The following is a 25,843-nucleotide window of genomic DNA, read 5'->3' as shown; positions in this document are numbered from 1 at the left end:
TCTCGTACACATTTCTTAGGCCTCCCATGATGCTTGGTGTTGAGAATGTCACAGATGTTCTATAAATGTGATTATCCTAAAGAGCAGCATGTTCGGACAGAGCATTCCCAGGAGCAAAGCTAGCTGGGATGACACTTTTTTCCTAGTGTAGTTACACATAACTAGGCAGGGTGAGGTTTGGGCTGGGTGATAAGGGAAAAAATGGGTCCTTCCCTTATCATTTCATCAAGAAAGTGTCTTGTCTAAATACTTGCAGACCCTGTCACAGCCATCTCAGGAAGATTCAGGGGAAACAGGAGAGTACAGGTACAAACAACTTTTCTACCCAAGACTTAGGACTTCTGCATTCTCTGTCTTCTACCTCAGTCTCCAAGCAAGAGTAAAACAACAAATCAAACTGATTTCAGTCAAGTTTCAGCAAGAATGTCGCTGCTTTGATTTTGCTGTCTTATTTTGCTTTGCCTGGATAAAAGCCAGAGATAGAGATAGGATTTTGGCAGGAGAAGGAATGTACAAAAAAAGGTTTTTTTTAATTCTAAAGGTTCACTTTTTTTCCTTTCACCAGCCTCATTTTGCAGATGAAAATTTGAGATCTGTAAAGGGAAAGTGGCCCAACTGCAAAGCCACTTGGGAATGGGACCAGGCTCAGATGCTTCCAGGTGACTGACTGACCCTGACAAAAGAACACACGGTAGCCAAGGTCCCCAGAAGCAAAGCCAGCAGGAAGAGGCTGTCCTCATCCACGCCTGGTGCTCAGCACTCAGGGGCCTATGAAGTCCCTCCACCTGCCCATCGCCGGCAGGGGCGGTGGTGGTGAACAGACACTCTGCTGGCTCAACAAAGCAGCACTGTAACTATCATCTCACTACCGAGGAAGTGAAAGGTGACAGGCCATTGGCACTTTCGAAAACTCTGTAATGCTTCTGGAAAGTGCTGTGACCTTTTCTGCTGATGACTGTCAGAATATCAGACACCGGGAATGGAAAAGCCAGCTTACTTGCTTGGAAACAATAAGGAAGAATATGACCTAAGTGACTCTAAGAAACATGGTTCAGGCACAAACTCTAGGCTCTTCTGTCACTTCTCGGGGATCTCTAGCTTTTAAAGCTGGGGCTGAGAATCCTGCTCCCAAATTTTTAACCAGGACCCCGGCAAAAGTTTCTAGCAGTTTAAATGGCAGTAAAAGCCTGAATGCTTCAAATTAAGCTAGTGAAAGAACTGTTCTCCTTAAGAAGGTTTTAAAGTCAGATTTTTTGCTCATCCAGTATTAAACAAAATATATTAGAAGAATTAATCTAGGAGACCTAGGAAGGCAGTCTTGAGTCATCATTTCGGGAGAGACAGCACCCAAGCATGTGAGCCAACTGGAGCCACTGTCTGGGAGGAACAGGGGTGGTGCCCAGGCTTGGGCACTTTCTTCCAGAACCATCCTACCATCAAGGAGGTGATGAAAGGCTCAGTTAAACATTCTCTGCCGCAGGATGGGCTTCAAGCCTTGGAGGCTCTTCCACGCACCTGACTCTACCTAGTGATGGATCACCAGAGGCCGAATCTTGCTTTCCAACCTCTCTGCAACATTCTTCTAACTTCTGCTTAGGTAATGTTTTTGAAAAGATGGGGAAGCTGGGCTCTCTTCCAGGTCTTCCTGGGTTTCACAATGTGCTGCTCTTGTGAAGTTCCGAAACTCAAGCACGGCTCTAGTCAAGTGCACAGGGCCCCAAATTCACTGACGTGCCAGGCAGGCATTACCACCGGGTTAGCGGGGTGCAGGGGCTTCTGGGCTTGCCTCTTGCCCCGCTGCCAGCACGGCTAACCCTGAAAGGAGATTTACTAAACCCCGCCTCCAGTCCCTTCCCCATACCACTGATTGGCCTCTAGACCTTCGGTGTTAACGCCCAGGCCAGCGGTTTCGAGCCCAGTTAGGAGGGGGCCCGGGGGGTCCGGCGGCTGTCCAGAGGGGTCACTGTGCCCACCACAGCCGCCACCGTGGCCCGAGCGCAGGTGGTCCTTGAGCGTCTGCTTGTAGCGGAAGCTCCTGCCGCACTCGGCGCAGGGGTAGGGCCGCTCGCCCGTGTGGATGCGCTGGTGCTTCATGAGGTGGTGCTTGCGGATGAAGCTCTTGCCGCAGTGCGCGCAGCTGAAGGGCCGCTCGCCCGTGTGCAGCCGCCGGTGGTTGAGCAGGTGCTCCTTGCGCATGAAGCTCTTGCTGCAGTCAGGGCAGGGGTATGGCCGCTCGCCCGTGTGGATCATCTGGTGGCGGATCAGGGCCGAGTGGCCGTTGAAGTCGATGCCACACTGAGGGCAGGAGAAGGGCCGCTCCTGCGCGTGGCCCCGCTGGTGGAGCAGCAGGCTGATCTTCAGGCTGAAGCTCCGGCCGCACTGCGCGCACCGGAAGGGCCGCTCGCTGGCGTGGGCTCGCCGGTGGCTGGCCAGGCGCGCCTGGTCGGCGAAGCGCTTGGGGCAGTCGGGGCAGGGGAAGGGGCGTTCGGTGCTGTTGTGGACCCGAAGGTGGTAGGTGAGTCTGGACGGGTGAGTGAAAGTCCTGGCGCAGTGCGGGCAGGTGGGTGGCGTCTCGCTGGCGGGCGGCTGGGGGCCGCGGTCGGCGTGCGGGGGAAAGTGCCTGGGGCACTGGGCACAGGGGGCTGGGCGCTCCCCCACGGGGCCGCACTGGTGGGTCAGCAGCATGTCTTGGCTGAGGCTCTTGCCGCAGTGGTGGCACGAGAACACCTGCTCCCCGGCCGGAGGCGGGAGGGGGTAGCTGCCCAGCTGAGTGAAAGTCACTTGTCCCTCAGAGGCTTCGGCCAGGTCGGTGGCTGGACGTCCAAACGGCGCCATGGGCGCAGACTGCGGGCTTTTGAAGGCCACGTCCGGAAACGTATCCTTAGCTGCTGCTGGTGGAGAAGAGAAGGTGACGGGCACCTCGGGGCACAGGGAGGCTCTGGCGAGGCCTTCAGCTTTGATGACAAGCTCTTCGTCTGAAAGAAAGGACTCAGAGTCACACCTGTCAACAACAGGTGTCCCAGCAACTCTCCTGTGTCCCTGCCCAGCTCTGACAGGCTGCTCTGAGCTCCTCATTGGCCCAGATAAGGAAGTCAGTGGAGGGCTGAGATAATAACCAGGGTGTCTGTAGTCCCTGAGGCCAATCGTCAGAGAATTTACTACTGAACCTCTTCAGCGCTCCCCGTTTGGACAGGAAGAACCCTGGCATCAATCTTCCCAGCATTACTTTCGTTAGGATTCACCTCTGCTCACAAGCTCTGACATGTTCTCTGTTGCCTGTTGTGATTAGGCCTGAAATCATGTATTTATCTAACCTTGTGCCTTTGTATTCTGCCAGGTAAGTCCTTCACTATAGTCAGCTGTCTCCTTACTTTCCTGGAAAGTAAAGTACACGTTTCTGCTCATACGTCTTTGACCATTCCGCCCTCCCTTTTGTAGAATGCATCTCCTCTCTTCCCATCTTCCCAGATTATACCCAACCACACAGTACCAATTTTCTAAGGCCAATTCTAGCTTCACATCCTGGCTTGCGGGGATCTCAGTTCCCCAACCAGGGGTGGAACCCAAGCCCCCTGCAGTGCAAGCGCAGAGTCCTAACCACTGGACCACCACGGAAGTCCCTTCGCATCCTTCTTTAGGCCTTATCTAAATACCTAAACTAGGGCTTCCCTGGTGGCGCAGTGGTTGAGAGTCCGCCTGCCGATACAGGGGACACGGGTTCGTGCCCCGGTCCAGGAGGATCCCACATGCCGCAGAACGGCTGGGCCCGTCGGCCATGGCCGCTGGGCCTGCGCGTCCGGAGGCTGTGCTCCTCAAAGGGAGAGGCCACAACAGTGAGAGGCCTGCATACCGCCAAAAAAAATAATAAATAAATTAAAAAAATAAATACCTAAACTAAAACTGATGTGATGTTCTCCGAACTTGTTATTTCTTGTATATAAGTCATCCGTCCCACTCACCCTTGACATTTAATAACAGGCATGCCTAGTACTGATATGTGTGTCCCCAATATAAACTTCTTGAAGAGCAGAAACTGTCTTTTTTTTCTTCCCCCAGGGTCTAAGCACAGAGCATAGAAGTTAAACAGGTCGCATTAAGTTGCATAAACGATCATGTCTCTTCTGACCTTGAGATTCTCTTCTGGTTCAGATGGCAAAATAGAGATGGTGCTAAATGTCTTAGAAGACGCGTGTTTCTTCTCATGTCACTGTTCTTCCTGAGGGAGACCCCTTCATTAACATTCCCATTTGCGCCTCTCCCAAGACACTGCTGTCTCCACTGCTTGTCCCTCCCACCCCCTAGCTTTGTTCTGGCCTTCCTGCATATGCTCTTCAAATGTCCTGTCCTTCCCCATCCTCATACTTCTGGTGCATCTGTATGCACTTGTTTTTCTTCCTCGGACAATTCTAATTTGTCTTTACACTTAAGAGTATGTTTTCTCACTTAAAATCTATCTTGGTTTCATTTCCGTTTCATTTCTAACTTACTTGAACATGCCTTTTTTCCCCTTTTCCTCATTCCTCACCCACTTCCTTGCATCCACAACCCCACTTCCTCTGCCGTTTCTTCTCAGTGGTCCTGGCATAAGCTGGGTCTGGGCGGCTCAGTACTCACCGGCATAGGTGCTTTTGCACATGTCACTCTCCTTGGGTTCCTGTGGGGTGCCGACCTGGGTCTCTTCCTCTTGTTTAATCCAAGACAGAATATCCGATGTTGAAATGCCAGGCTCTGTTTGTGGGGGAAGACAATGGCCTTCAGGGCTTGACTCAGAAGGTGGAAATAATCATGTTGGTTTGCTGAATATTACATTTTGCCCAAATATTTATCTCTAATTAACTATAACAACAAAATGAAACTAGCCTTTTAAAAAATGCATATAACATTTAGAGAACCAGTTCAAAATGAAACCAAATTTATGAATCTTTACGTGATAGACTCACCTTGATTCACTATTTTCGGTGAGCCCATTTCAAAACAAATCAAAATTTTTATATTAGAGATGACACTCTGAAATAATCTAGATTCAATTGTACCTTTCATTTCATTAGCACACTTACTTTCAAAGTATTTTCACCTTTTCTCTCACAGCTTTTTTATGAAATAATGAAGCAGGGAATATTTTCTCCATGTAAGCAGGGGGGGCCCTCAGAGGTTAAGTAAATTGCCAGTAAGGAAGTATTTACAGTGAAAAGCTGTATTATCAAAGATTTGCTTTAAAATATGCCAAAAAAAAAAAAGATGAACCGAAAACTTTAAAAAAACGTTAATTTGAAAACAAATACAGGGACTTCCCTGGTGGCGCCACAACTGCTGAGCCTGCGCTCTAGAGCCCACGAGCCACAACTACTGAAGCCCATGCACCTACAGCCCGTGCTCCACAACAAGAAAAGCCATCATGATGAGAAGCCTGCGTGCCGCAACAAAGAGTAGCCCCCGCTTGACGCAACTAGAGAAAGCCCGTGCACAGCAATGAAGACCCAACACAACCAAAAATAAATAAATAAAATTGATCCTTTAAAAAAAAAAACACATTTCCAGAATTACAAAGTTAGGTTTAAGCACAAATGTGACTGCTCAGAAACATTTTTCAGGTTCCCAATTCTGGGTTCTTTCCAAGAGATCATATTACTTCTGCTTATTAATGATACAGGTTATTGTTTCCTGAACACTGGGAGTGGGGAGAATAGTATTTGCAAGTCCCTCAGGCCTTGGGGATTCTTTTGGAAAGAAAAAAAGAACAGCCTCTAAAGGCTTTGCACATAACATGCCTCATTTGGTCAGTACAGAAACAGCTGTGCTTGCTATTCCAGCCGAGGTCTATATAGCCTTTTTTGGCCTAAAAGGACAAGCTGGCATGCTGACAGGGTCCAGAGAGTAAATTCAAGCTCTCTATATTATTTATGAAAAAAGCCTTATACAAAGGTTATGGTTTTATTCCTAGCAAATGAACAGAACTCAGTGTTTTGTTTTTTGGTTTTTTTTAGAACTCAGTGTTTTGCTCAATGCCTTTCAAATCAGTTAGAGACCACTGAAATCTAAAGTCGTACCCAAAGGAGAAATAAGAGGTTGGACAAGACTAAGGCCCAAAAGACTGTCAGGTTATGCAGACAGACGGAAAAATACAGGTTTTTGCACACGTGGCAGTTGTCCTTTCAACTTCCTACTTTGAGCTACAAGGCTGAAGTGTATTAACCGTAATCCAACCTTATCTTTTTTCTCCAAGATTTTATAAACACACACATATATAAGCAGGCAGTGAGAGACTGAGTGTAAGGAAGTGGATCTTTTAACAGACATCCAAAGGATGAACTGTCTACTCATCAAAAATATGAGACTTTTAAAATGCTTAATTGCTTCATTCGTCAATTTTCTGAATGAGTTAGTGCTCTAGAACCTCCAAATGTGACTCAAGTGGTTTTGACTTTTTCTTTAGTTTATCACTATGAACTCATAGAATGCTATACACTGGATGAGTTTCAATCCATTGCAGTCATTATTTTTTTAACCATTTTTAAAATTGAAGTATAATTAATTTACAATGTTGTGTTCGTTTCAGGTGTACAGCAAAGTGATTCAGTTATACATATATATGTATATATTTTCAGATTGTTTTCCATTATAGTTATTACTGAATATAGTTCCCTGTGCTATACAGTAGGTCCTTGTTGTTTATTTATTTTATATATAGTAGTGTGTATATGTTAATCCCAAACTCCTAATTTATCTCCTCCTCCTCTCCCCCCGCTATCCCCTTTAGTAACCTTAAGTTTGTCCGTGAGTCTATTTCCGTTTTGTAAATAAGTTCAAGTCATTATTCTTTTTAACGCTCAAATTGTCCCTTTTTGGGCCAGCGGGAGCCCCTTCAGATCATTTTTGTATCTTTTCACATCATCAAACATCTAGTTTCCTTTATTTCTGGTATGACAAACTAGACCAGGTTCATCTTGTACATTTCCTGCTCCAAGCACACAATCAATAATCTCTCTGAGAATTTAGAGACAACAATCTGGATGATAAGGATGCTAACTGCTAGTAGGTTGTCACTGCTTCTAGGTCTTTTCAATGGACAAAGTTATAAAATACATACCTTTTAGAAAAAGGAAAGTGTCATGAGTTTATATTAATATTTATGATTCATATTTAAGATTACAGGGTTTTAATTAAATCCTTTGATTTTATGCTTGTGTCTTTTCCCTCTTATCCTGAGAATCTTGGTTCCTAATGACACCATAATCTTTGCTTTATCTGAATGTACATTTCAAAATAATACCAATATTATTAACAAAAATATGGACTCAATTTAAGATTTTTTTGTAGTATACAGTTTAGTTATTTCAGTGTGTGCTTGATTTTTATTTTATTTTTTTATGTAAAATATTTACAAAGCTCCAAAATCAAAACTATAAAATAAGCTACATTCAGAGAGGTCTAGCTTCCATCTCTAATCTCTCCCTCCCTGTGTAGGCAGCCATTCTCATTGGTTTTTGTTTCAATCTTCCATTGTTTCTTGGAAAAATATAAGCAAACATGTATACATCTTTGTATTTTCCCTCTTCATGAGGTATATGACACAAACTGTTCTGTACCTTCATGTTTTACTTAACAATATATTCTGGACATCTGTCTGTAGCAGTATACAGAGATCTTTCTCATTCCTTTGTGTAGCTGTACCATTGTTTATTCAAGAGTCTCCTACAGATAGGCATTTGGATTCTTTCCAATCTTTTGTTACAATATTAGTCAGCAGCCAACCATAAAAGCTATGGAGGACTAAAAGAACAAGCCAGTTCTCCAGAAATGCGAGTGGCTATTGTTATTACAGCCACTGGCTCAGTATGTCTTCACTGAACTTGGGGAACCCCAGGAAGGTAACCCTTCTTTTTGAATAATGATGCTAAAGTTCCTCTGGTCATTTAACTTACCAGATCAGTAAAACTAAGTAAATACTTATTTTATCGAATAACTGGGTCTTAGCACTGTTGTAACTGAACATGTGTAATATGGCTGTGTCGACTACACTTGGTGGGAGTGGTGGGAGTGCGTAACTGAGGGCCTTTGGGAAGTGAAATAAAAGGAGCAGGAGCACTGGAATACTAAGGGGCCTCATGCAGTCACCTGCCTGGTGACAGTAGGGCAGCTACTGGCCCAGTCACCACAATAGCACTCAGAGTACACCTGCACAGGTCTGAGGAATCCCAACAGTGGATACTTAAAGAGACACAAATGAAAGTAAAATCATTGGTTCCTGCAAGCAGCAGGCTTTGGAGAAAGCCAGAGAAGAGAGAAAAAGTGAAAATAGTGATCAGGTAAGAGGAAGTCGATAAATGCTGAGGTTTTAGGTTTGAGGGGTAGTTCAAATAGAAAGGCTGATCCCAAGAAAATATAAAATTTTAATATCTACACTGGTTGAATGTTATTTTAGCTATGAGGAAATCTTATTGTATGTGTGTGTGCATATGTTTTAAACAGGTAAGGCCCCAGGCTGTCTGAAAAGGAGCTGGAACCTTGAGGTTCTGGGATGTATACAAAGGTATTATGAACTAAATGAGTTAAAACAAGTGCTGAGGGACTTCCCTGGTGGCACAGTGGTTAAGAATCCACCTGCAGGGCTTCCCTGGTGGTGCAGTGGTTGAGAGTCTGCCTGCCGATGCAGGGGACACGGGTTCGTGCCCCGGTCCAGGAGGATCCCACATGCCGCGGAGCGGCTAGGCCTGTGAGCCATGGCCGCTGAGCCTGCGCGTCCGGAGCCTGTGCTCTGCAATGGGAGAGGCCACAGCAGTGAGAGGCCCGCGTACCGAAAAAAAAATAAATAAATAAATAAAAATAAAAATAAAAATTACAAGGTGTATTAAAATTAAACAAAAATTAAAATTAAACAAAAACAAGGTGTATTAAAATTAAAATTACAAGGTGTATTAAAATTAAACAAAATTAAACAAAAATTACAAGGTGTGTTAAAATTAAACAAAATTAAACAAACCCTGGCGGTCCAGTGGTTAGGACTCCAAGCTTCCACTGCTGGGGGCCCAGGATCGATCCCTGGTCAGGGAACTAAGATCCTGCATGCCCCACAGCACGGCCAAGAAAAAAAAAAAAAATTAAGCAAACATGATGATGTTAAAGAAGAGAGAAGCTGCCTGCTCAAAAATGAAAAGTTTTGATTCTTTCTTTTTATAATAACAAGATGTTAAAAATGATATAAATGGTTAAAGTGAAGAATAATCTACGAAAAAAATACTTTATTAGTTCTGTCACTAAAGTGGCCCAGCATTAGTATCTACCTGGCATCCGTGTGGACAGTCTGTTATGCACCTTGATGACCAGACAGTTAATACTATTCTCCACTGAAAGGAACCAGGACATTTTTAATGTGTTAGGAGAAGGAAAATCTAAAATAGGCTCCTGTTAACACAGCAGTCCTGAGACTGCCTATCCTTAGAAGGCCTGCTTGCAAGGTCGGCGCTTGGCTGGCAAATAGCTCCCTATGCTGCTATCAAACTTTCCTATATGTTGAGTGCCTAAGCTGTTTGTACAAACAGTGTGGTTTATGTTGAACATCCACTTTCCTTCTGGGAGTCTGGAATCTTGGTACATGCCAGACAGAGGGTGCCTACGTGACCAGCCTTGGGTGCTGAGTCCCCAGAGAGCTCCTCTGGGAGACAACACACTGCACGTGTTGTCACAACTCATCGCTGGAGGAATTAAGTGTGTCCTATGAGACTCTAAGGAAAGGGGACTCTGGAAGCTGGCCCCTGGTTCCCTCCAGACTTTGCCCTGAGTGCCTTTAACCTTTGCTGATTTTGCTTTGTGTCCTTTTACTGTAATAAATCTCAGCGCTGAGCGTAACTATATGCCGGGTCCTGTGTGTCCTCCCAGCAAATTACTGGGCCTAGGAGAAGTCTTGGAAATCCCAACACAGCCTGGAACATATTTTTTTAAGAAAACGAGTACTGAGGCAGTACTAGAAGGATACAGGAGACACAGGAGATAGTTTAAAAGTCCTCTCACTTGTTGACAATTTGAGCAACCAAAAGAAAACACCTGAATTAAATGAATAAAAAGGCATTAAAATATAATTAAACCTAAAAGGGGGAAAATATTAAGGGTTCTAAAGGTTAGAAACATATGAATTTTTTAAAGGCTATATATTGATCAGTCCAAATTATATGACTTCTATCCTCAAGTTCTGGTAAATATTTAGGTTGGTAATCACCAATGCAAGCTAAAACTCTAAAGAATAAAACCAGAGTACTAAATAAATGCAATGTTTACACTGTTAATTCTAAATAAAAATGTATTAAAGTATAAAGGGTGACTACCCACAAATAGAGGTTTTTTTTTAAGATTTTTTTTTTTTTCTTTTTTTTTTTCTTGAGTCAGTATCAAGATGATACATATTCTTACTGCTTTAACACCTGAAAATCAGTAGAGGCTTTATGCCTCTAAAACTTTCATCTGAGCCATAAGTTTACTGACTTTTCAGATTTGAAATTTAGACTCTAGGATAACTTTCTGCCCATTGCTTTTTAAAATGTATAGGTCAGATAGAATACGTGAATTCACAAAATTGTGATCTTTTGAGATCAAAAGCTCTTTTTCTAACTGCCTAGTCCATCACAAACATAATCTCATACTTAGGAAGGAAGAGTATTTCAAACATTTATATATCAAGGAAGGTTTTATCTAATTGTTAAGAGGTAGTTAATTCTATATAACTGGAGTAAGCTTCACCTGATACTGACCAAATATCTGAATGAAAAGTTGGAAAAGATCTGTCTTTTTTTTTTTTTTTTTTTTTTTTATTTTTTGCTTTATCACAAATTTAATCAGTTATATGTATACATATGTTCCCATATCCCCTCCCTTTTGCGTCTCCCTCCCACCCTCCCTATCCCACCCCTCCAGGCGGTTTTTGCCTTGCTGCTTTTAATATGATTTCTTTGTGTTTAATTTTTGACAGTTTGATTAATATGTGTCTTGGCGTATTTCTCCTTGGATTTATTCTGTATGGGACTCTCTGTGCTTCTTGGACTTGATTAACTATTTCCTTTCCCATATTAGGGAAGTTTTCAACTATAATCTCTTCAAATATTTTCTCAGTCCCTTTCTTTTTCTCTTCTTCTTCTGGAACCCCTATAATTCGAATGTTGGTGCGTTTAATGTTGTCCCAGAGGTCTCTGATATTGTCCTCTGTTCTTTTCATTCTTTTCTCTTTATTTTGCTCTGCATTAGTTATTTCCACTATTTTATCTTCCACCTCACTTATCCGTTCTTCTGCCTCAGTTATTCTGCTATTGATCCCATCTAGAGTATTTTTCATTTCATTTATTGTGTTTTTAATCGATGCTTGATTCATCTTTAGTTCTACTAGGTCCTTGTTAACTGTTTCTTGCATTTTGTCTATTCTATTTCCAAGATTTTGGATCATCTTTACTATCATTATTCTGAATTCTTTTTCAGATAGACTGCCTATTACCTCTTCATTTGTTAGGTCTGGTGGGTTTTTATCTTGCTCCTTCTCCTGCTGTGTGTTTTTCTGTCTTCTCATTTTGCTTATGTTACTGTGTTTGGGGTCTCCTTTTTGCCGGCTGCAGGTTCGTAGTTCCTGTTGTTTTTGGTGTCTGTCCCCAGTGGCTAAGGTTGGTTTAGTGGGTTGTGTAGGTTTCCTGGTCGAGGGGACTAGTGCCTGTGTTCTGGTGGATGAGGCTGGATCTTGTCTTTCTGGTGGGCAGGTCCACGTCTGGTGGTGTGTTTTGGGGTGTCTGCAGACTTTTTATGATTTTAGGCCACCTCTCTGCTAATGGGTGGCGTTGTGTTCCTGTCTTGCTAGTTGTTTGGCATAGGGTGTCCAGCACTGTAGCTTGCTGGTCGTTGAGTGAAGCTGGGTGCTGGTGTTGAGATGGAGATCTCTGGAAGATTTTCGCGTTTGATATTATGTGGAGCTGGGAGGTCTCTTGTGGACCAGTGTCCTGAAGTTGGCTCTCCCACCTCAGAGGCACAGTACTGACTCCTGGCTCCTCAATTTGGGATGATTTGTTGTCTATTCATGTATTCCACAGATGCAGGGTACATCAAGTTGATTGTGGAGCTTTAATCCGCTGCTTCTGAGGCTGCTGGGAGAGGTTTCCCTTTCTCTTCTTTGTTCTCACAGCTCCCGGGTCTCAGCTTTGGATTTGGCCCCGCCTCTGCGTGTAGGTCGCCGGAGGGCGTCTGTTCTTCGCTCAGACAGGAAAGGGTTAAAGGAGCAGCCTCTTCGGGAACTCTGGCTCACTCAGGCCGGGCGGGAGGGAGGGGCACGGAGTGCGGGGCGAGCCTGCAGCGGCAGAGGTCGGCGTGACGTTGCACCAGCCCGAGGCGCGCCGTGCGTTCTCCCAGGGAAGCCGCCCCTGGATCCCGGGACCCCGGCAGTGGCGGGCTGCTCAGGCTCCCGGAAGGGCGGTGTGGACAGTGACCTGCGCTCGCACACGGGCTTCTTGGCGGCGGCAGCAGCAGCCCCAGCGTCCCACGCCCGTCACTGGGCTCCGCGCTTTCAGTCGCGACTCGCGCCCGTCTGTGGAGCCCCTTTAAGCAGCGCTCTTAATCCCCTCTCCTCGCGCAGCAGGAAACCAAGAGGGAAGAACAAGTCTCTTGCCTCTTCGGCAGCTCCAGAGTTCTCCCGGACTCCCTCCCGGCCAGCTGTGGCACACTAGCCCCCTTCAGGCTGAGTTCTCGCCGCCAGTCCCAGTCCTCTCCCTGCGCTCTGACCGAAGCCCGAGCCTCAGCTTCCAGTGCCGCCCGCCCCGGCGGGCGAGCAGACAAGCCTCTCGGGCTGGTGAGTGCCGCTCGGCACCGATCCTCTGTGCGGGAATCTCTCCGCTTTGCCCTACCCAGGTATGTGGGGAGTTTCTTGCCTTTTGGGAGGTCTGGGGTCTTCTGCCAGCGTTCAGTAGGTGTTCTGTAGGAGTTGTTCCACGTGTAGCTGTATTTCTGGTGTATCCGTGAGGAGGAAGGTGATCTCCGCGTCTTACTCTTCCGCCATCTTACCCCAAGATTTTTTTTTGATGTGGACCACTTTTAAAGTCTTTATTGAAATTGTTACAATATTGCTTCTGTTTTATGTTTTGGTTTTTTGGCCCCGAGGCATGTGGGATCTCAGCTCCTCAACCAGGGATCGAACCCACACCCCTGCACTGTAAGTCAAAGTCTCAACCACTGGACCACCAAGGATTAAAAACCAAGGTAAAAATAAATTGACAAGATGGAAGCTAAATCAAACTTTCATATATAATCTCAAAACCAAATTATTTATACCTTTTCCATTCATCCCCAAACAATAAAATGATACACTCATTTTTTCTCACTGAGGACTATGTCATGTAACTAACAAAGGTGACCAAGGAGCCATTTCCAATAATGAATTTTTCTGCAATCAAATAACCCATCTTTACTTGTGATATGATTTTAGACTCATTATTTATATCCATGATATAGAGATTAATAAAATTCAACCTGTTACACTGCCTAAATACAATCACCTACACATTCTTAAAAATAGTGGGTAGCAGATATATACATTCCTCAAAACTCAGAGAATGGGACTTTCCTGGTGGCACAGTGGTTAAAAATCTGCCTGCCAATGCAGGGGACACAGGTTCGAGCCCTGGTCCGGGAAGATCCCACATGCTGCGAAGCAACTAAGCCCGTGTGCCACAACTACGGAGCCTGTGCTCTAGAGCCCGTGTGCCACAACAAGATAAGCCACTGCAATGAGAAGCCCGCACACCACGATGTAGAGTAGCCCCCACTCGCCGCAACTAAAGGAAGCCCGCGCACAGCAACGAAGACCCAACGCAGCCATAAATAAATAAATAAAATTTAAAATTTACATCAAAAGAAAAAATATAAACAAATATTGAACTCTAGGTAAATGATATTCATGCTGAACTAATTAGGGGGAAATGTATTGATATCTGCACTGATTTTGAAATACATGAAAAATAAGATGTATTGATGCCGGGATAGAGGGATGCAGGGATGGATATATATGTAACAGGGAAGTACAGTAAAATGTTAGTGATAGAATCTAGGTGATAGGTATCTAGGTGTTCGTTGTAAACTTATTTCAACTTTTCTGATTGTTTGAAAATTTTCATAATAAAATGTTAGAAAAAATAACAGTGTATGGGGCGGGGGTGGGTTGTCAGAGAAGTTCATCTAATAGACACGTCTGGAGGATGAATCTTCTGTGAGCTTTCTATCTATCAAAGAACAAAAATTGCATGAGGACAGGCTTCCCTGGTGGTGCAGTGGTTGAGAGTCCGCCTGCCGATGCAGGGGACTCGGGTTCGTGCCCCGGTCCGGGAGGATCCCACATGCCGCGGAGCGGCTGGGCCCGTGAGCCATGGCCGCTGAGCCTGCGTGTCCGGAGCCTGTGCTCCACAACGGGAGAGGCCACAACAGTGAGAGACCCGCGTACCACAAAAAAAAAAAAAAAAAGAAAAAAAATTGCATGAGATTTTTCTGGTAACAGAGGTGGGACTTGAGAGAAATAATACAACTGGACTTTTTTTTTTTTTTTTAAGACAATTATTTTTATTTTTATTTTTCTTCCTGCAGCACGTGGGCCTCTCATTGTTGTGGCCTCTCCCGTTGCAGAGCACAGGCTCCGGACGTGCAGGCTCAGCGGCCATGGCTCACGGGCCCAGCCGCTCCGCGGCATGTGGGATCCTCCCGGACCGGGGCACAAACCCACGTCCCCTGCATCGGCAGGCGGACTCTCAACCACTGCGCCACCAGGGAAGCCCTACAACTGGACTTTGACTAGTAGTCTTCCCCACACAATATCAAGGAGCTGCCAACCAAAAAAACTAGGGAGAGTTAACTAATGATAGCTGGCTCCCAAATTGGGCAAAATCCACCTTGCCCAGGTGGATGCCATCAGGGTCTGCCAGTTAAGTGCGTCCCCGAGGGACCAGGCAGACTCCCAGCCCCTTAGCACTTCTGAACAGCTGGGCACACATTCCCTCAATAGCCCTTAGGTGTGTGGTACTGATGAACAAAGGCCTTGGACAAGGTTATCTCTAAGCTCTATTTAAATGCCTGATGACCCATTCGCAGTCTACTTGCTTTAGGACTGAGAGGCTCTAGAAGCCCCAAGCCCTGCTTACCTTAGTTCTGAGCCATCATCTCTGACCAGGAAAGGGAGACAGGGAGTGGATACTCTCTTCTCTCACTCACCTTCACTGGGATCTGTGGGAATCTCACTTTCCTCTGGCCCTGCCTGGTCCTCTGTATTATGGTCCCCTTCTGGCTGAATCTGAGATAAGACATCAGGTTGATTCATGGCATAATCTAGGAGAGGAAAACGGGAAAGAGGGTATGACAAAGTGATAAATGAGGATGACAACTAATGGCCATAAAAGCTGAACTGAAGGCTGTGAGGTCCACAGGCCCAGGGAATTTCTTTTAGAGTCTAGATCACCTCCCCCCATCCATTCACCTCCAACTATGGACGCTATCTATTAGGAAACAGGTAAGGGGAGAGGTGAGGTGTGGGAAAGGCACAGGTGCTACTTGGGCACCGCCTGCTACTTCCATGGAGTAAGAGTGAGTGTGCCTCAAGGAGGAGAGGCAAGGCCCTTTCAAAGTGAAGGATACCATGGAAACCACTGCAGCTGGCACACCCATAACCCGTAACCTTGAACTTCATTCTCTGTCCCATGATTTGGCAGAAGGAGAGATCATGCTTTCCTATTTAGCAAGGGTGAACGGGAAATCTTTTGCTTGGAACCAGAAGTGCGTGAGGACAGAGTGAAAATGAGGACACTGGAGGAAAAGGGACCATTCTGAGACTTCTTGGAGCTGCTGTCACCTCATTCAAAAGGTGCCAACTTAGCCTCACCCATGGAAATGAGAGACTCGTAGTTGCCCTTCATGATATTCTTGTAAAGTTCCTTTTGCCATTCTTCTAATTTTTCCCACTCTGGAGTGGAAAAGTAGATGGAGATGTCATCAAATGTCACAGGCACCTGAAATTACAACACTGGGCTTAGTTTCTCTCACTGCAATTTAACCATTCAATAAATCTCTACGAAATGCCTACTAGTTACAAAAAACCTATGTGAGATGCTGACAGGATACAGGCAATATTTAAGACACAGGTCTAACCTCCAAGAGTTGACAGTGTTTTCACTGTGATAAACTTTAGGGCTATGAGTTCTAGGAGAGTGTAAACAGTCACTCATAGAGGTAGGTACAAATGCAAAGCAGGATTTAATTCACAGAACTCTACATATTGTGAATATCCATCAAGTACAAGGCTTATCCTAAGCACCAAGATTATAAATATGTCATTTCTGCCTAAAAGGAACATATGACTATACTCAAATTAATGACATGGACAAGAAATTTTGGAAACAGAGCTATAATGCGGTTGGGATGAGTCTAGAAAAGATGGGACTTTGCCCAGTCCTAAAAGACAGGTAGGTTATAAACAGGCCTAATGTGAATGGGAAAAACATTTAAGCATGGAACATTGGAGAGTGCATTCAGAGAACAATTATAGATTCTGCCTAGTCGGAGTCAAGGTTTCATGAAGGAAATGGTCATATACAGAACAGAATCCTCCCACCTTCCAGCACAATTCTGTATAAAGCTAGGAGCTTATCCACAGGCAAATGGATATGTTTCTCTGGAAAGAAATACAAGAGTTGCCTGGGGAATTAAGGCACCAAGTGTGGGCACTATCCCCTAGTGTGAAGCTCTTCTCCTTCTGCCATCGTCATAATGGCTAGCTCTTCCTTTTCCTGCCTGACAGCTTTCAACAGTTTTATTCTTAAATATGAGCTTATTTCTAAGTATCAGTGACCATTTAGAGAAATCCTGCCACATGATCAAGAAAGACTAAAAGGAGGGAAAAAAATAACTGTGGAAAAAATAGAAATACCTAGGCAACAGAATTTTTTAAAAACCTTAATTAGTAATCCCATAAAGATTCAAGAGATATTAAACCCATAAAATAAAAACAGGATGCTACGGGAAAAGAAATATCTGAGAGGAAGAAAGACTCCGTGTAACTAATATATATACATATACTTTTTTCCCCCAATTAAAAAATTCAATTAAAAGATACTCATCTTCATAAACTTAACATATCCTTTAAAATACAAAGGTCTATACAATTCTATGAGGCAATTGATTTCTCTCTTATTGCTTCATTTGTGTCATCTTTTTTTCCCCAACCATAAATTCTGTTCCTTAGGAGCTAGAACCATAAATTACTCATTTTACATCCTGCTCAGCATCTAAAACCAACTGAGGCAAATGTAGATGCTCAATAGTTAATTTTTTATCTAATCTCACTACACAAAAGATTTGTGATAGCTTACAACAGAAACGCACGTGATAATATAATGACAAAAATAAAGGATTGAGATGGGCTTCTGGTTCAAGATTGTGAACTAAACACACATGTACTTCCCTTTCCACCCAGAGTTCCATTGAAATGACAGTAAATAAGAGCAGGAGGGACTAAATACCAGTACCAAGAAGGAGAAGGAGAGGCCGTCACTAGATCAGAATTTCTGATGAGTTTCTCACTGAGACCTAGAGGATGCACCCGTGCTGGGGTCTAAGGTACGAGGAAGCTGCATCTCTGACAACACACAGGAAAGGACTGCAGTAAGGAATCCAGAGAATTCCAAGCTCAAAGCTGGCAGAGATGCTGAGTAGGGGTTACTGGTTATAAACTGCAGTCTGGAGGTCTACCTCTGGAATAGCGGGGCCCCCTGCCTTGTCCTCATCAGCCCTGGTAAAGCAGCATTTACCCCAAAGCTGAAACCCAGACCTCAACTCTAAAGAAATTTAAAAACCCGCCTGGAGGGCTTCCGTGGTGGCACAGTGGTTAGGAATCCACCTGCCAATGCAGGGGACACGGGTTCCAGCCCTGGTCCGGGAAGATCTCACATGCCGCGGAGCAACTAAGCCCGTGCACCACAACTACTGAGCCTGTGCTCTAGAGCCCATGAGCCACAACTACTGAGCCCGAGAGCCACAACTACTGAAGCCCACGTGCCTAGAGCCCGTGCTCCGCAACAAGAGAAGCCACCACAATGAGAAGCCTGTGCACCGCAACGAAGAGTAGCCCCCACTCGCCACAACTAGAGAAAGCCCGTGCGCAGCAAAGACGACCCAACGCAGCCATTAAATATTTTAAGAAACCAAAAAAACCTGCCTGGAGACAGCACCCGGTCCCAATGCGGTGCTGACAACTTAGAGTACCACCTTACTCCTGGCCTCTGGGTGGCCCCCGCACTGCCTGTTTGCTCCTTGCACAGCACCTTAAAGTGAAGCCCACCTATATCGGGCACCTATGGAGAGAGCCTCTCCTGCAAAGGAAAGATCCTTTGGTTAAACAGACTTACATGGTGGCAGAGAAAACACGCCAGCTTCCTCAGATTAACCTCTTAATTAACCTACAAACAACCGAGGATTACTCGATATTGAAAAAGTAAAACTAACAGCATCAAGATGAACACACACTACAAACAATCCTAGAGAATTTAAAAAAAAAAAAGCTCTAATACATATTCTCAGAGACATTCAAGTAGATACTGCATCCATTAAAAAAAAATTCAGGCTGCTTTAAAAAAGGAGAAAATAAATATTCTGGAAAATTAAATATATTCTTGTTAAAATAAAAGAAAGACTGGAAGGAAACGTCACAGAACTCTAGTTTAAACGGTGAAAAATATGAAGGAAAAGTTAAAGACACAAAGACAATAATCCATCATCTGTCAAACAGTAATTCCAGAAAGAGAACAGAAAAAAATGTGAAAGGGGGAAATGAAAAATTATAAAAATAGAATCACAGAAGAAAATTTTCCAGAGTGGAAAACATATCAGTCTTCTGACTGAAAGGTCACACTGAGTGCCCAACAAAGATTTTAAAAGACCTACACCCAGACACATCCTCAACAAATTTTAGAAAAACCAAGTACAAATAGAAGATAAAATCTTCCAGAGAGGAAAAAAAAACAAAGAGATTTCTTACAAACGAATGAGAATTGATTTGTTATTAAACTTTTCATCGATGGCATTTGATGTTATGAGACAAAGGACCAACGTCTGTAAAATTGTGAGAGAAATGGAATATTATTCAGCCTTCAAAAGGAAATTCTGACACCTGCTCCAACATGGATGAACCTGGGAGAGGTCATGCTCAGTGAAATAAGCCAGTCCTATGGGGACAGATGTCAGACTGCATGACCCTACCCGGATGAGGACCTAGAGCAGACAGATTCACAGAGACAGAAAGCAGAAGCGGGGCTGCCGGGGCCTGGGGGAGGAGGGGAAGGGGGGTTCTATAGGTGCAGCATGACAGTGTTGCAAAATGAAGAAGTTCTGAAGATGGCTGGTGGTGACAGCTGCGTAACAATGTGAATGTACTTAAGGTCACTGAACTGTACACTTAAAATGGTCAAAATGGGAAATATGTTTTCTTTTTTCCTCTCTCCCACAAAATGGTAAATTTTATGTCATATGTATTTTACCACAATTTAAAAAATTAAAATGAAGAAAAAAATTCTGAGGGAAAATTATTTTGAGTTTGGCATTCGAAAGTAAGGGCAGGATAAGAGCATTTTCAACAAATCAAGGACACAAAATTTCTTTGTGGCCCATGTTTCAATCTAGTAAATCTTCGATATATTTCAATTTCATGAAGAAATCTTTGAGAGAAATCACATTATTTTATATATGACTTTGGAGTTTAAGATGGACAGTTTAAATGTTATCCATTCATCCAGGTAAGACAGTAAGTAACTTTATGGCAAATACTAAGTTTAAATTACCCAAAAACACTTCTGGAGGTGCTCCAGATAACACAAACAAAACACACCGTGGGGAAGGTTCTCTCTAAGATGCTGACTCTGACTCCTCCGCCTCCTGCTCTCCTCTGTTCCCCTCCCCTGCCAGCCTTAAAGGAGCCTCCATCGCCTCTCTTCCCGTTTGCTCTTCAGCGTGCTCCACCCAGTCTTCTATCCCCGCCACTGCACTAAAACAACTCTTGCAAGGCCCCCAGCGAGGCTGTGTTGCCAAGTTGCATTCACCATCCTCATCCTTCTAGCCCACTCAGTAACACATTAACCCACACGACCACTGTCCCTTGACCCTGTGACCCACACACTCACTGGCCACCATTCCCACTCATGGCGCTCGGTCCTTGGACTCTTTCTGCTGCTTCTCCACATTCTCTCCCGAAGTAATCACCTCCGGCCTCATGACTTAACAATACAACCTGTACGTCAGTGATTTCCAAATATCTTTCACCTTTGAGCTTCGAAAATCACTTAACATCTCTCCTGAACGTATCCCAGCCGTCTCAAACCAATGCTGCCAAAGGAGAACTAATTCCTTCCCACCCTGAAGCATCCCCACCTCTGTAAATGCCAACACCATCCATCCAGTCCTTCAAGTCAAAAGCCTAAGAGCCCGTGGTTAAGAGCATACGCTCTGGAGCCAACTGGGTCACAGTACAACTCCATTATTTATACTTACTGACTGCATGAGCTTGGGCAAGCTAGGAGTCTCATTAAAGTAACTAAAGCACTTACAACAGTAAGTGCTCAGTAAATTATCACAGTTAATTTACAGCTCTTGTTCTTAATTCCTCATTCCCTAATTCCCATGAGTAAGTCCTACCGTCAATTTTACCATCAAAACAGCCTGAATCTGTCCACTGTCTCCATCTCCACTGCTGCCACCCTCACTCAAGCCACTCTCGGCCCTCCTACTATTACAGTTGCCTTATTGTTTTCTCCCTGCTTCTGTTCTTACCCCCAGGACCCATTCGGCCCAGAGCGGCCAAAGAGATTCTTTCAAAATACAGACCAGATATAACTCCTCCGCTAAAAAATCCCCCAATCTTCCCATTACACCCAAGATAAAGTCCACATTCCTTACCTCGGTCTCCAGTGCCCTATGTCAGTGGTTCACAACCGCAGTTGCATATTAGAATTATCTATGGAGTTTAAGATTAATGATTAGGCCCCATCCTGAACCTGTTAAGTCAGAACCTCTAGATGTGATGCCCATCAAAATTTTAAAAGCCCCCCAGGTGATTCCTGTACAGCTAGGGCTGAAAAACACTGCCCTAAATGAGCTGCCCCCTGCTTCTCTAGCCGTGCTCCACTTATTCACTGCACACCAGCCAACTGGTCTTTTTCCTTCCCCTCAGTGTTTCAAGTTTGTTCGTGCCTTTGGGACATTGCACCAGGTATTCTTTACACCTGGAAAGCTCCTCCTCAGATCTTCTCCCAGTAGGTTCCTTCCTATCATTTAGTCTCAGCCTAAAAATTAGCTACTTTATGAGACCTTCTGTGACATCCAATCTAAAAAATACATCACCAGATAGCACTTTTATTTTTATCAAAGTACTTAAATGGATTTATTTTGTTTGTTTATATTGTCTTTCCCCCTAAAATTTAAGCTCCAGGGTAGCTTACAAGAATTGTTCACTGCTGTGCCTTCAGGAAGTAGATATCAAGCAAATACTAAGTGTTCAAGAAGTATTTGTTGAATGAATGAATAAATAAATGGGCATGTTTGGAAACTAGCTGCCTCAAGGCTGTCTTCCATAGCTCAAGAATGATGTTTATTTCCTGTTGTTTTAGGGACTATTCCCTTCAGAAAGGCCGGGCCCTAGCACTGTGGCACACTCTGTAAAGGAGGCTGAAGGACAGGACCCACGTGGATCCTAGACCCACAGACAACCCCAAACCTTATATTAACCACTTAACTCCACATCCCTTCCTCTGGCCTCCCCTAACTTTTTTTTTTACCAGAATTGCCAACAAATTCAAATTGACTGATTTAAATAATATTTACTTTTGTTTCCAACCAAGACTGTAGCAGACAGGTTAATAAAGAAAAAAGTGACTTGGGGGTAATGGGCAGGAGAAAGCAAAAGAGAAAAAAACCCAACTGCCGGATAGCCAACTTTGGATTGGGAAGAGTTTTCCAATCTGAAGTTTGACACTTCACATGATCACTAAATTGAACATGGAATGCTTCCAAAATAGATAAAACACAAAACAACTTCTTGGTTCCTTCAGCCAAACTGATTGACCAAGACGACCCCTTGCTAATAGTCGAAGGTCTAGTGGTAACACTCTGCTCGCAGAAGTGGATGTATTACCTTTGGGATATCTCCTTTAATACCGGGGGGCAGCCGCAGGATCCAGAAGTTCCTGTTCCTCAGCAGATTCTCCAAGTTCTCCAGCCGCCTCTGCAGCAGCCCGTACTCCTGCAGCAGGGTCCCCAGCACCGCCCACTTGCCCTCCAGCTGGTTCCCGAGGTCAGCCACTGTCTTTTCGCAGCTGGCCAGCTTCTTCTCGGCTGTCCCTGTCCGTCCTTCCAGGTGCAGGAGTCGCCGGCTGTGGACCTCCACCTTTCTCTCGATAGCCTGCACGGCCGCCACCACTGTCCACAAGGAGATGGCCGCAGTCTGCAGGTGTGCTTCATTTGCTGCTGGGGGTGTGGGAAGAGGAAGTGCCTGCAGGGGTGTAAGGCATTCGGAGTCCCATTCAGAAGTCTGTGTGCAGCGGAGAGAGGAGACAAGACATTGAGGGTTAGAAGGAGCCCTAATCTGAACTAAAATGAGCTAAGCGCTGCTTAAGTGGCCAGCGGAGATGAATCTAAATATAGTATTAGTGGTGCCTGCATAAGCCTCATCTTTATGGAGCTCATTGACATCAAAAGCCAAGAGAATGGCTTTGGTGGTTGAGGGATGGAGTAGGTAAGACAGTGAACAGGTGAAACTGGAGCAAGAAGCAGCCTGGCACAGAGCCAGTCACCCAGAGGCCAGGCTGCTGCTGCATCCTCTGTCTCTGGAAAAGCTCTAAGTGCATCAGGATCTTTCCAGGTTTCAGTGAGCTCAGTGCCCTTCTGACAAACCCCTTATTTATTGACTTGGGCTCTGGCCCCATCCATCACCCTGCTGACAAGCCACAACCATATCATTCAGTAGTAGTTGAATAAGCTGAGAATGTTGAGTATGGAGAAAGCTTGACAGCTATTTTCAAATATGTAAGGGTCATAAAACAGAAGGCAGGACAGACTTGTTTACTCCTACACTGTGTTACTCCAGAGGGCAGAACTAGAACCAACATGCAATTTTCAAGAACGTGAACTCTGGCCGATATAAGTAAGTTCTGAACTAGATCTTTCCAAGAACATAACAGGCTGCCCCGCTCACTGAACCTACCTTGGAACAAAGAGTGTATAGGAAATGAAACTCCTACAACAAACGGGAGGTGGGACGAGGATGACCTCTGCAAAGCCTTCTGACTCTACGAGTTTGATGACCGGCTCTTTGGCCGCAACCTCCGGTCTCTGCGGCTCTCCCACTACCTTTTTCTCCTTTCACCCGCTCTGCAATCCCACTGAACCCTTGACCGTTCCATTTGCTCCTGGTTTACCGGCCTGCTCCGGGCTTTGCTTTCTTCCTGGCTGATCATTTCAGCTCACGTCAACCCCTTCATTCGTCTGCCTTTCTGTCCCACCTGCTCGGCTAACCTCCAGCTTTGAATCAGTTCAATTGTTCTCATTCTCTGTTCCTGGAAGCAGGCTGGTAAGCCCTACGAAATGAAGTCACACAACCAGGTACACTGGTGTCACCACACACCCGTGGTCTCTAAGCTCAGCAGGGACTCAGCACTGCCCTGTGCCCCATGCTCCTCTTCCCATTCCACAGAGTGGCCACTCCAAGCCCCCGGCCCTCTCCAGCTTTTAGTACAGCGCTTCTCAAACTGATGAGCATAAGCATCATCTGGAGGTCCTGCTAAAATGCAAGACTGATTCAGCGGGTCTGGGAGGAAAACTGGGAGTTTGCGTTGAAAACAAGGTGATGTTGCTGTTGCTGCTTCAGGGAGCACAGGCTGAGCAGGAAGACTCCTGTCCGCTGTGGGCCCCTCACGCTCAGGAGATGACGCGGCCTCCTACTCTGAGAAGAGGGTTAGAATGATTAGTCCTCAACTCTCTCAACGTTCTCCTCTTTCTCTTCTTTGTCTTCACCCTCCTTCCCACTTCAAACTCATCAGTAGCTCAGTCCATGCTTCCTTCTGTTCTTCCCTCAGGAAAGGTTCATCCTATTTAAAACTAATCTCTCCACTTTATGCTCGGAATGCCACCTCCTTCCACATTTTTACGTACACGAATCTTTTCTCTTGTTTATGGTCGATGTTTCAATCTCTCCTGGGTCTTCTCCATGGGACAGACCTGCACTGTTCAATATGGTAGCCACATGTGGCTACTGAACACTTGAGATGCATTTATTTCCATTGAGATGTGCCGTGAGTAAAAAATACACACCAGGTTTTGAAGACTGAGTATGGGGAGAATATGTAAAACTTCATCGATAATTTCTTAATACTAATTACACACTGAAATATTTTGTAAGCCTTGGGTTAAACAGAACATATCATTAAAGTTCATTTCATCTATTTCTCTTTACCTCTAAAATGTGATTACTGGGAATTCCCTAGCATCCAGTGGTTAGGCCTCCGCGCTTTCACTGCCGAGGGTTCAGCAGGCCACTGGGCATGCATGCATGAATAAATAAATAAATAAATAAATAAATAAAATAAAATAAAATAAAATAAAATAAAATATGACTGCTGGAAAATTTAAGGTTATATATGTGGCTTCTATTATGTTTCTATTGGACAGGGCTGGCATATAGACACATGCTCATCTCTACCATACTGAAAAACAAGATCCAAAAGGGAAAAATAGGTCTGAGGGCACAGATGACATTCCCTCTGCTCGATCCCCCACCCCCACTGCTGCTGCTGCCTTTTTCCTCCACTTCCTCTCACTTTCGGGTCACTACTCTGTAGGCCAGTCTGGCTCCTGATCCACTACAATGACTCTCTTTGGGGTGAGCAGAGGCTTCTTAGCTGGCAAATCCAAGGCATCGTTTCCGGTCCTGTTACTTGACTAGTCCCTGCTGGTTCTGCATGGCTCTTGTGTGCAGCGACTGTCTTGGTCAGCTCTGCAGGCTTGGCAACTGACGGAGCGGGCTTGGCACGCGGCAGGCCTGCAGTAAACATCCGCGTAATGAATAAAACACGCAGAAGGTAATCCCGCCCTCCGAATCTGCACCGGTCGTTCACTCTGCAAGCCCGACGGAGGGCCTCCTGCGTGTCCGGCATCGTCACGGGCTGGGCACTGGGGATCCCTGTCCTCCGGCGGTCCTTCAACACACCTAAGTGCTGCCGTCACCACGGCATCCGTGGCTGCGCGAGGCTCACGGAGGCGGCAGCGAGGGTGACTGTGGGGTCGGCTCCCAGGGCTGGAGAATGGCTGATGAAAACCCCAAACCAAGCCAACCCTACTGCCCCGCGTCCGGCAGGCAGGAGCGGGGCTGGCACCAGGCGAGGATCGCTTCACTCATTCCTCTTCCATTGGTGTAAGAGGCTCTCTCCGCTGGAAACCTCCAAACGGGATGGGCGAGCCGGGGCCTCACACCCAGGCGCAGGGACCCAACAATGGGGGAGGGCGAGCTGTCCCAGACCCGCGCTCGGCGTCGGGGTCCCCCCCAGGCCGCTCCCCTGCCGGCGGGACCCCGGGGGGTGTTTGTGATCGGCCGTCCGGGCTGCGCCCCGCTCCGGGGCCCCGAGCCTGACAGGCCGGGCTCCCCACCCTCCTCCCTTCCCTCGGGTCCGACCGCAGAGTCCGAGGCGCCCCGACCCTCCCGGGCTCACTTACCGGAGCCGGGGCTGCCTCGGCCATGGTCCTGCGCTGTCCGGCCCGAGCCAGAGTCACCGCCGCTGCCGCCGCCTCCGCGCTGCCCCACGCAGGCCGA

At 45.5% G+C, this 25,843-nt stretch overlaps 1 protein-coding gene across 1 annotated transcript; it reads right to left on the bottom strand.

Moving 5' to 3' along the window:
- Nucleotides 1-1,830: 1,830 nt before the first annotated feature.
- On the bottom strand, nucleotides 1,831-25,190 carry ZNF398 (zinc finger protein 398; the record flags this gene model as incomplete). The annotated part of the gene is made up of 6 exons (XM_079711873.1): nucleotides 1,831-2,975; nucleotides 4,615-4,728; nucleotides 15,217-15,330; nucleotides 15,881-16,007; nucleotides 22,175-22,570; nucleotides 25,152-25,190. The coding sequence occupies 6 exons, from the start codon at nucleotides 25,188-25,190 to the stop codon at nucleotides 1,831-1,833; spliced, it is 1,935 nt and encodes a 644-aa protein (XP_079567999.1).
- Between the last annotated feature and the right edge of the window lie 653 nt (nucleotides 25,191-25,843).

This window comes from Hyperoodon ampullatus (genome assembly GCF_949752795.1).
Source record: "Hyperoodon ampullatus genome assembly, chromosome: 9".
Taxonomy (NCBI): Eukaryota; Metazoa; Chordata; class Mammalia; order Artiodactyla; family Ziphiidae; genus Hyperoodon; species Hyperoodon ampullatus.
The sequence above is the reverse complement of the archived record's forward strand: the minus strand, read 5'-3'. Positions and strand labels throughout refer to the sequence as shown.